Raw genomic sequence first — 12,443 nt, forward strand, 5'->3', positions numbered from 1 at the left:
GAATTAGGATAAAATCCTAAGGGAGAATTTTACGATCTATACTCATGGTACCTCAGAAACTGGAAAAGGTTGTTGTGTATCACTGAAGTATCAGGAAACGATTGCCTTCTGTACAGTGACTATTGTGACACATCAGAGCACACAAATAATTATTCAACATATGTTTTACTGTTTTGTATTTTTTAGAGCCCACAGTAAAATTGATGTAATATTGGGGGATTTTGTTGTTGTTGTTGTTGTTGTTGTTTTTAACCAGAAGTCCAACTCAGGACCTTGAAGTTTTGGGATTTTTCTGTTTGTTTGTTTGCTTTTTTGTCTTTTCAAGACAAGATCTTGCTATGCGGTTCAGGTGGTCTTGGACTCACTTTGTAGCCCAGTCTAGTCTCGAACTTGTCCCAATCTGCCTGCCTCAGCCTCCTAAGTGCTGTAATTACAGGAGTGCAAAACCAAGCCCAGTAGGACCTTGAACTTTCCAGGCAGGCACTGTGCAACTGAGCTATAATTCCAGCCCACTGTAATGCTTTTAAAATTAAAACTCTTATTTCATATATGTTTGAATTTAAATGGCTGTTCTTTTCACTGCTATTGGCAGTTTACTTCAAATCATTCATCATGTTTCCTTTGGAATACTTTCTGTCTCTTTTTCCTCACCCCTAAAATGCAAGAAACCAGACACCTGTAGAAACTTTCACAAACCATCAAATTGTTAAAAAGTTTTATCTCCCATCTCATTTTATATTATATCTCTAATTAGAACACCATATCTTTTACTTAAATTTTTTCAAATCACAAGTAATGTTCTAGAATTGGTCACTGAAAACAAACTCCTTGTCACATAATGAGAAATGTCTTGAGTCCCACAGTTAGAATCTGGAAGGAAGAATAAACCTGTGACACAATATAATGAGGATCCCACAGAACAGCAGGGGTCAACAACAACTGCTGAATTATTTGCATTATTCTGTCTCTGCAATCCATAGAAAACTGGCCAAGCAAGCTGTTTGTCAGTAAATTCTTAGCAGGATTCAGAACCTGCATCGGTCTGTACTTGTAGGTTTATTAAAAACATTAACATGTTTTTAATGTTTAATACACAAGAAACTTTCTAAGTGCTGTGTGGCCATCTTTGACAGTAAATGAAAACAATGGTTTTTGTCTCATTTCCCCATTTATCTGCTTCACTGTGTTTAACCACCGCTATAACCCACACCACAGAAATAGTCAGCCTCGTCTTCAGGCTGGATGTTGGAGATGGTTAAGTAGCGATCAGCCCCAGAGCTGGAGCCTGTGAATCGATCAGGTATTCCGTCCCCTTTGCTATGGCTTCCATCACTCTTAAGTTGCATCACATAACCAGGGGACTTCCCTGGGTGCTGCTGATACCATTCAATGTAGTAACTGCTGTGCTCACTACTCAAAGTGCAGGTCAGCTTGATCGAGCCTCCCGGAGAAGCAGAAGCAGAGGGTGACTGTTTCAGCACAGGCTGGCAGAAGGATCCTGAAAATACAGATATGCATTATTACCTGGGAAGAGAAGCAGAGGAGAGGACAGTACTGGTAATAATTTAAGAAGCAGTTTCACTGAGCTGAGGAACAGAATGATGAGTACCTTACTGACCTGTGCAGTAGAGGAGGAAGATGAGGAAGAAAAGAGGGGTCTGGGCCATGGTGCAGTCACCACAGAGTTCTGGTGAAGAAGCCATACCATTGCAGGGTCTCTTATCCTACCATCAAGTCCCACAACAGCCAGGATGCCCTATATGCAAATCTGTTCTTCTTCTAACCAGTCAACTTCATCCATGGGCCTATGTTGACACTGACATCTGGTATCACTTTGGAGGGTGGGCTGGGCACAGCCTAGTCTGAGGTTTCTCCAGGGCAGAAAAATGCTTTGAGACTCAGTGAGCCTTGGGCAGACACCAGGAGGCAGGTGCCTGGTTTCCTGGCTCAGAGGCCTATGTATCCAATGGCTCTGTCCCAACATTGTGCCGTGTCTCCTGGACACACGTCCATTGTGTTAGGGCAGATGGCCAGTGGACATATACCTGCCTCCACCGAGAGTTTGTCTACTCCCTGCTCTGTGCCCAGGTGCAAACCACAGCCTCTTCTCAGAAGAATGAATTCTGCTACCTTGTCTCGGTCTGTAATTTTTCATTCAAAATTCCTTGGTGAGAACAAAGCACACAATTCATCTCATCTGATAAGGAAGGGATATTATTTCCAGGTACAAACTTAACATGAAAGAAGGATTCATTACTCAAGCTCATCAGTAAGTCAACCATAAACCTATAACCCATATTATTCTCCAAACCAGGTTTCCTTTTTTCTGTTTGATTCCTCACAATATTGGACTAGCGGGGGAATATTAGTGAGCATTTGTGAGAGTGAATGAGAACATTCTGTGAATAACTGTATCTGTTAAAAATAAGAAAATCCTAGGAATTAAAGGACAAGGCACAAATGGAATTATAAAATAATTTCTGGAGATTGAGCTTCATTTGAAGTATGCTGTCAGAGCAGTTTAAAACAGAAGAAAATATGTATAGTTTTAAGACTGAAGAAAAACATCTCAAAAACTGTCCCTGATTTTTCTAATGCAAAGATCTTATCATTAACAGAGGAGGTGACATGGAGAAAGGTTATAGGGCAGAGAGGCCCAAGAACCATGGAAGAAACATCAGCTCGCCAGGTGCAGGAGAAGGCAATAGGGATATTGTTTAAGTGCTGGGCAGGAGTTCAGGTGAAATTGAAATTTGGACGGTGTGTGTGTGTGTGTGTGTGTGTGTGTGTGTGTGTGTGTGTGTGTTCTGTTCTGTTCGTGCTTTTTAAAGAAAATGAAGCCACGTTGAACTTTTCACATGTCACATGTGGTTGTGTCCCTGCATGAGTTCATGGATTTAAAGAAAATCAGAAATCTATTTTATCTCTTTGAAGCTGTCTTTGGTTTCTCTCAGATAATGATCTCTAATTTATTTTAAGATATTCTCTGGAATCAATGGCTTTATATTATTTGGTGAAGGGAATATTTAGAAATGCAGAATCTCAAGCTCCATTCCAGAATACTGACTTAGAGTCCATATTTTAATAGATACCCAGAGAATATGTATCTTAAAGTCAAGGAAGCAATGGTTTAACATACTCACAAGGATTCCGCTGTGCTTTTAGTCGTGTGTTATTCCACATTTCTCTGTTTTGTATCCTACCAATTAGTGCAGCAAATGAACACCCTGATTCCCATTTTGCACATTATAAATGTGGCTTAATATACAATGGAGTTCATGTCCAAAATCACAAGGGTCTTCTTCAGAGTGCACAAAATTTCCAAATCATCCAGAAATGTTTTTTAATAGCAACAAACTATTCACATATTTACATGTTTAGCTCTCAATTCCAGTAAGATATTGAAGTTATGAAAATATATGATTTTACAACTATAGACATCATCTTAATAATATTAAAGGAGTAATTATATATTTGAGTCCCTAAAGACAGAGTAGTTTCTTATTTTATGATCATACTTTTAGTTAAATTGAAGGTCAAAATAAGAAATCCATGCAAATTCAGATGCATGATTAGATTGAATCCTTGGAATATTAGTCTACTGGGACTACTGTAAGAAGGCACCACAAACTACATGGTTAATTATAACAGAATTGTTATGCTGTATTCCCAGAAATGGAAAGCAGCCAAAATCTACACAGAGTGCTATGTTCTCAAAGACATCTCTAAGAAAATATTCCTGAATCTTCCTGGATCTCAGTTGTTAGTTGACAGTCTAGGTGATCTTAGGCCCCAGACTTCATAATTCCTGTTTCTGCCCCCATCATCACTTGACATCCCTTCTGTTTTGTCAGAGATCGTCTTCCTTTTTATCAATATTTTTTGTCGTACATAATGAATATATGTGTGATGAGGAGTTCGTACATGTCCATGTCACGTCTAAATCTGTATACTTCCCTTTATCCTCACTTTCTTCCTCTGTCTATCCTTAGTCTTGTCCAAAAGTTCTATCTTCCTGTTTCCTATCATCTGTTTTTTTTTTTAATTTATTCTTTAGATTATTTATACTTTGGGTTTTGCACGTAAGAGAAATCATGCAATATTTAACTTTATGTGCATGCTTTATTTCACTTAGCATTATGGTCTAATGGATGCTTCTTATTTGCACATCTAACATAATGATTCAGGAGAAGACCTTACTCCAGTACAGGCTTATCTCATTTAATGATATCTGAAAAGACACTATTTTTTAATAAGCTCATAGTCTGTGTACTGAGAAATCAGCAAATTAATACAACATTAAAAGAGAATTCTTTCCAAAATGTTAATTTTTATACATTTTTTAAATTGATAGGCAAGGTAGTAGTATGCAGGGGTGTGTACCTAGATCGAAATCCCCCAAACATGGTGACTGTGAAAGCTCAAAGGAACGAGTCAGGAAGCATGGTCTTTAGTGCTACAAGAGGGGTGAAATCCTTGGCACAGCCCGTAACTCTGCTAGTCTGCCAACCCACTGGTGCTAGGGAGACCACATTTAATCAGAACAAGCAAGGAGTTGAGTGGACAATGGAGGAAACCTTAGCAGGATCTTGGGAGCAGTTCAAGGACCTCTCAGAGCAAAAGATGATTTTAGTTAAGGAAAACTATCCAGAAAGTCTCCCGCTGGCTTCTATCTTGCCCCCTGCAGACATGCCTGGCCCATGCCACAGTCTGCATGCATATCTCTCTTCAATGGTCTCCAACAGTTGTATGCAATACAATTAAATCTAATGAAATATACTTTATGAGTGGTAGCAATGAAAGATTTCTTTGCATTGGTCCTAGGTGAAACCCAAAATAACAGAAAAGATGCTCTTGAGGAAAAAGATACTCTTGAGGAAAGCTGTTGAGCACTGATTCCTGATTCTGATTACTGTTACTATACTGTACTACTAACATTATTTTGCCAAAGTACATTAACTGAATTCTGTTTTTTTGTGGAATAACTCAAAGAATTCCCAATTACTTTCAATGTTTGCACTCAAGTAGGAATGTATATCAAGACAGTTCTCATAGGCATTCTCTCTAAGGATCGTCATTTGTATCAGCATTTGTATCTGAGAGCTCAGGGTCTAATTGCACATCTCCAATATCAAGTGATCCTATCTGTATCCAGCCTCACTGAAAAGCACATTTACATTTGGTTTCCCATCTGAAACTCATTGATCATCACTCTGTTATCTCATGCAGCAGTACTCAGCCATAGCCTCAGGCTGGTCTGCAGAAACATACTTTGCCTGTGAAGTAGAATCCTGAATGCCCACCTGGTTACAGGAGGGCTTTCTGCTTGTGTCCTAAACCAGTGTCCTGAGATTGGCCAGGCTTCTGCTGGAACTAGCATGGAAAGGAAGCATCAATGAATGTAAGAGAGCAGCAGCTGCAGATGTGAGCGAGCGCCCCTCCTGCAGATAGGGGCAATGAGGGATCCAGGGTCCCTGCAGTCTGAGGTGAACTCTGAAATGAAAACAAACACATTTGAAATGAGAAAGGACACAGGGTCATTTGAAAACAAGTCTCTGAAATCTCCGTTAACCTAGCCAAAGAGTAAAGCAAAAAAGAAGAAGGTTGTCCAGGCCACACTGTGGACTTTCCATGGATTCTCAGGATGCATAGGTGATGATGGACTCTACTCTGCCTTTATCTCCTCTTCAGTCTCTTGTGTAGGCTGTGTGCTTGCCTTCTGTATTACACAAATAAGAGCCATTGACACGCATGAGCAGCATCAGCTGTTTCTATGTGGCCAATCAAGGGTGCAGATCCTCTATCAGGGAAGACTGTGAGTTCCGACTTTGCCTTCGAGGAGGAAGCACCTGCTGTAACCTCTAACCCAGGCCAGTGAGCACAGCCCAAGCCACCAACCGGCCATCAACTGGGAGCCTTGTCAGTCTGTTTCACTGCCTATCAACCTCTGAGAAGAACCACAGCGCCCTCTACTGTGCAGTGACAACAACTTTACTTATTTCTCTATGTTAAATACCTTCTCTAATATCTGAATGTTAGTTTCACTGTCTTCTGTTATTGGGTCCCACAGAGTTTCACTGTGCTCCATAATTTATATTTGCTTAGCTTTTAGGATTTCTGTTTCTGTTCTGAGATTTGCTCCTTTCCCATTTCCTTCAAGCATAATTGAAATTGGCAATGAACAGAAAGTAATGACGGTCCATTTAAAAATTTACCACATGATTTTAGCAGTGCTTCGTGTAAATATTTCATTTTAATTTTATTTATTATACAATTTAGTTCTACACTTTATATTGGGTTTTTGCTTATAGCTTTTGTTTGTTTTTTGAAGTTTGTTCTTTTCCTATTTGTTTCAACAATATATGAAATTGTTCGTCGTTAGAATTCCATGTTGCTTCAAAAATAAGTCAGACACACAAGCTTGAATATCACGTGGTTGTTTCTTACATTAGAAACACAAAGTATAAATAAAGAGAAAAATAAAAGTAAGAAATGGAGATGTAGATCTTTCCCCAGTGTTAAGAGGACCAAGAGATGGAGAGAAGGAAGGAAGAGATTACTACGAACAAAGCTGAATACTTAAAATTCTACCACACAATTGAAACCATATTTAACTTAAGTGTAGATGTGTTAAGTGCAGTTGTGTGTTAGAACTGCCCAATTCAGTTGAGGTTTTCTTGGTGCCTAATCAAAATTACTCTTAGTTTTCTTTCTTAGCCATTTAGAACATCGTATTTGGGGATCCCACGTAGAAAGTCAATGAATCTGAGATAGATATCTGTTTGGGTGCCAGGTTTGTGATAGCATCTTTTTTTGGGTGTCTTGATTTTCAGTATCAATTTTCATTTTTTCTAAGGAACAAAGGGACACACTTCCCTTGGGAAGCACATATTTTCAAGGTGTTTGAGACAGTCATTTACTGGCAGACAGAAACAACTGCCCCTTTTTTTCTATCAGCTGAAAGGCTCCAGAAGCCACACATTGTCACTTAAACTACCTTTATATTTTTCTTTGATATTGGCCAGTGTGCCTTAGTGTTGATTATGACCTTAGAAAGGAAAATACATGTCAGATCTGAATTGACCACCAAGGTTGATTTTAAAAATGCTTTCCATCATTCTATGTGAGGCCCAGAGGAAAAATCCTCTGATTGACCATCAATCAGCTTTCAAAAAAAAAAAAAAAGATTTGGTCAGAATAAAGGACAGAGTCTTACGTTAACTCCTAGACATCTATTCCTCTCTTTATACACTATAGCAGTGGTTCATATGCCACCAAGTCCATTGTTGCCTAGGGTCATTTTTGAGCCCAATATGTTTGATTTTTCTTCATGCTGGAAGCGGAGGACTGTTCAGGGATAGTGGGACCTCTTTGTTCATATCTCCATTAAACCCTAGCAATGATATGGATCTTTTGCTGGGCTTGTGGCTTGGACACCAGTGAGGACAGATGATGCAGTACAGCTGCAGGTACATGTGAACAGCAAATGCTGTGGACAATGAAGATTTCCTGATCAGTATACCTTAGGTAGTGTCTCTGTGCTATACATGGGTATTTCTTTAAATTTGACTCCCAATTGCTCTTTGCTGAATTCATTGAGTTTTGATAGCTCCATTTTGAAAATATCTTTAATTAGTATCTCCATCAAACATTAAATATTGCCCACTAAAAGGTTTTCATGTGGACCTCTAAAACAGTGCAATGATAGAGGATGCTCTCCTATGCGTAACATCAATAACCACCATAATTTTTAGAAAGGAGGACAAACCTGAGATATGTGAGGTGTGTTGTTGTTCTTGTGGCTCAAAAGTTGTGAGAGCTTCAAATGTAGCTACAGCAAATCTCTGTACTCCTGCTTTACTTCCAAAGAAGTTGATGCTGCCATCTGTTTCAGTATTTGGTCAATGATGGTGGTTGAGACAGATCCACCTGGGAGGCTGTGACTGGAGACAGAGATGAGGCCCAGTGAGAGAGGGAGTGGTAAAAAGATGTTCAGGTTTCTGTATGGAGTCTCATACTATCTTCTGTGCAGATTTTGATGTGTAAAATGTGAGGACAAGTTGATCAGACTTAAGCTGCTCAAGAACTCTGCAAGTTGAACCTGCAGGACAAACATTCAGGTGCCTTATTTTCTCTTGTATTCTACAAGCCCCAATTGAGGGAGATTTCCTACATTCAAACTTAACTTTTCGTTGAGTATTTCCAGTCATTCTGTCCCCTAAGTAGTTTCTTCTTTACTGTGGGGACAACGTGAAGCATGAGGACTTCATTTGGATCACACCTTGAAGACCATCTTTTCCTGACAGTTACAGAAACATTCCTGGCAGATCATAGCTCAGAAACTCAATGTCCTCTCAGTTCCATTCTAAACTGTGAAGGGGTTACCAGTTGGCATGGCCAGACTCACTTTCTGGGGAAATTCTACAAAGTCATAAGTTACCCCACACTCCTAACCAACACAGAGAAAGGCTGTATTACTGAGGTCTGCACCTGCGTGCACTTGGTGGTGCTGTTCAGCCCATCACAAGCTGATGCTGATGCCAAAGGAAGTTTGGGAAAACCAGGAAGCAATAAGAAATGATGCCGAGAATCAACAAATAATATTGTGCTGAATTAAGTGTCTGTACAGTAAAAGAAACAACAAAGGGTGAGGAGACACCACCTATAGAATGAGAATGAAAATTTCTATTTCTTGGACAGAAGATTAACAACCAGAACACATAAACAATTCCCAAATACTAGAACCCCTCCCCAAAAGACCAAAACAAAAAAGTCAGCCATTGAAATGAATAGACACTTCCGCAACAGAACTACAACTGCTCAGTAAGTAAATTAAGTGTTCAAGCATCTTTGGTATTTAGAGATACACAAATTGAAACAACACTGAGATTCAACCTTAGTGCAGAAGCAATGACCATAATAACAAACTAAAAAATAAAATGTTGGTAACAGTATAGGGAAATTGAGTAATTCTATATTGTTGGGAATGTAAATTAATACAAGTGCTGTGGAAATCAGTATAGTGATTCTTATAAAAATCTAAGTATATAAATTCACTCCAGCTCCACCTCTTTTAGGTACCTACCCAAAAGAGTTTAAAACACATTGTCTGAAATTATACAAGTGACCTGTATGCCATTCTAAAAATTAGTAAAGAAACCGTGATATATTTCTCATTCATAAAACATAATTTTCAGTTGTGTGTCACAAAAGAGATGGAGCTTGAGTCCATAGTGCTATGCGAAATAAATCAGACATAGAAGGTTAAATATAACATAATATAATATTTCTCTTATGTGAGAAATTAGATGAAGTATAAGTAATTTAAAGAGTAAAATAAAAGAGATATGATAAAAAGAAGAGATGTACTTTGTGAAGATAGTAAAAGAATCTGGAAAATAGAATAGGGTATGATAGGGATGTAAAGCAAAATGATAAAGGTACGTTAGGTACATATGCAATTCCTCAAGAGGAATCCAATTACTATATATTTGCAAAACATATCATTAAAAACGCAAAATAAAAAGAGGAAGTCATGAAGAGACCTCTTAGGTCAAAAGTTTAAGCAGGCCAAAAAAACCTCCAACTCTTTCTTTGGGGTCAGAACAAAAGGGAATCCTAGCATTTTTATGCTGTAATGCATGCTAATTTCTGGCCATATATGGTACTTTATGCCTTGTACCTTGTCCTCAGCACTTGCTGTCAATTGTCACATTTATTCTAACAAAACAAAGAAACTGAACCCCAGTTCTGTATCATGGGTTTGATTCAATAATGAACAGAAAAACAAAAAGAATCAAAACGTTACCAATGAGACCAATGCTAAACTGATACAAATTCACCTTAACCATGAAGGAATGTAGGCTCTGAGCCCTCTGCAGAATCCCTGAAGTATTATGAAAAGAACTGTGGGAGGTAGAACAGAATTTAAGAAATGTGAACCACATAGTCAGACACACAGTTAGGAAGACAGCCTGTGTACTCTCAGTGCTGGTTCCCTGAAAACCTTGAGAGACAAGGATGGAGTTATGGTTATGATGCCAAGGAACTCTGACACATTAGCTTACCATGGCAGCGTGCATCAGAAAGTCCCTTCAAAGATTAACACAGTGTGCAAGGAGTGGCTTCCTGAGTCAAATGAATACAGCCATGAGCTTCCAGGTAAGTTCTCCTTTCTGCATTATGATAGAACCTGGTGGGTTGCTTGCTGCCTGCTGCTTGTTACTTCTTCCTGCTATGAACAACTTCTCTAAAATGGTCCTGTGCCACCTCAGCTTTCCTTAGAGCCAGCCAACTACGAAGTGAAGCGTCTATAAATTCTGAGCCACAATAAACATTTCCTTTTTTAATCTGGGGGTGTTGGGTATCTTGCCTCAACAAGGAGAAAATAACTAAGACAGATGCATTCATGATTAGACACATAAACCATTCAGTATCATTATCTGTGATATCTGTAAATGTTATTGTTTGCTAGAGCATAAATTCTCAGATGTTTCAGCATTTTATACAGATTTTTGGAAGCTAAGTCCTGGTGCTGGTGCTGGTACTTAGCTAACACTGAAAAATGAGAAGGAAAAAAATTTTGATTTCTTCTCTGTACAAGTTCTGGGAGTCACCATTTTCCGAAATTAATCAAAACTGTTGCTCAAACTGCTGTGCGAGGTCTCACATATGACACAGCAGCTGAGCTTTTCAATGAGCACTGGACTCAATGCTCTGCTCAGGGTCCTCTACGTGAATAGTTCTTTCCTTGGGCTGCAGGACCACAAGACAATCTTCCCACAGTGGTCCCTGCTGATCACAGGGCACATATCTAGTCATGTCTAAGAAACCAAAGAGCACGTAATACCTCTTTTGCTGATGACATGACTTCAAAGTGCTGTGATTTAATATACTCTGTGGGTGTCATGGATTCTCACTGCTAGAAGGAGTCTTGTTTAATATATGTCTAACTTGACTTGATGTATTTTACTTTGTCCTATTATTCAGACTCTTGTATCTGTTGAGGACAGTGAATTCTCCCTGCAAGTCTCCATGGTAGTGTTAATGGATACTGTTAGGTCTGAGAGAAGAAGATGGGAAGAGGGAGAGGAAGAGAAAGAGGTCTGTGGAAGGAGTGGAGTGGACGGCCGTGAAAGTAGTGGGTGGTGGTGGCTTTATTTCTGGAATGCGGGAGAGACCCCCCCCCGGCCGGCCCCAGGGTGCAGCATCTCCACTGCACCCGGGGCCGTGCTTATTCCAGGAACACGGGGAGAGGAGACTGGTGCACTGGCCGCTGGAATCTGGCGATCTCTCCCTCGGACACGTGGCGTGAGGGAATATAAATAGCCTAAGCTTAGGGCAGTGCCCTAAGGCCATTAGAGATGCACAGGTATTTCATTGGCACACGTTTAGCGCCAGAAAGCAGGTTCCTAGGGAGGGGGTATAGGGTTACAGGCAAGTCTATAGGGGCAGGGGAGGCAGCGGCTGTGGCTTTTCCTGGTTAAAGTGTCGGTCTGGGCCAGCAACTCTTTCATATTCCGTCTTATGATTATTAGGAAAAGGGGCGAAGATTTCTCTCTGTAACTACTTCCTGCTGGCTGAGGGCACTGTATTGGGGTCTAGGGGAGTCGACGGGATGAAGATTGATGCCCAGGTAGATGCTGATGTTAGGTGTTTTAGCCAGGACAACTTCACTGGTGAATGCACGTATGTTAGACTGGAAAAAACAAAGAGACAAGATGCTATGAGGAGACATGGCACTGTCATATTTATGGACCCAAGTGAAGTAGAGGGAAAGGTGTCTTTGATTTAGACTTGTTATTTTATCAGGATGACGTTGAGGTGGCAAGGCAGAATTCTGAAAAATTAAACATGGGATTAGGAGGAGTGAAGTTATGAGAGGTGTTTACTCCCCCATATGAAAGCATAAAAGTTAAAAGGTAGGTAGGTAAGGCTTGTTCTGGTATATATGACGTTGGAGTCTGTAGGGAATCATGTTAGAGAGTCCTGTTATAGAAATGATCATTAATAGAATGTAAGAAATTAAGAATCAAACTGGACAACAAAACATGACAACCTGTGAGTCATAAGGCAGAGATGAGTATCAAAAGGATGGTTAGATCTAGGGCCCTATTTGTAACTGGCATAGGTTGACCTTTAATACTCCATGAGACATTGAGAATTTATTATCTTAACAACTCAGTAAGAACTCTGTACATGTGGTCTCTTATGTCCACGAATATAGAGAATGTCTTACCTTGAGAGTTTTAATGTGACTTGGATTCTGAGACAGACATCTACCAAGGTGCTTAGCCCCTGTGACCTTTGAGGGTGACAAGCTAGGGTGGCCAGGCCACTCTCTGGTGGCCAGGATAACCCAACAGCCATGGAATAAGGTCTTTTGGCAGTGACCTATGAGGGCTACCAGGTAGGATGGCCAGGCCACTCTCTGGTGGCCAGGA

The 12,443-nt window shown here is 39.9% G+C and overlaps 1 gene segment (V, D, J or C); it reads right to left on the bottom strand.

The window, feature by feature from the left end:
• Positions 1–1,187: 1,187 nt before the first annotated feature.
• LOC100734759 (immunoglobulin lambda variable 4-69-like) lies at positions 1,188–1,770 on the bottom strand. The segment is given in 2 exon segments: positions 1,188–1,498; positions 1,619–1,770. Coding segments are annotated over 2 exon segments (396 nt in total).
• Between the last annotated feature and the right edge of the window lie 10,673 nt (positions 1,771–12,443).

This window comes from Cavia porcellus, unplaced genomic scaffold (assembly GCF_034190915.1).
Source record: "Cavia porcellus strain 051 isolate PalLab524CR breed Dunkin Hartley unplaced genomic scaffold, mCavPor4.1 scaffold_16, whole genome shotgun sequence".
Classification (NCBI taxonomy): domain Eukaryota; kingdom Metazoa; phylum Chordata; class Mammalia; order Rodentia; family Caviidae; genus Cavia; species Cavia porcellus.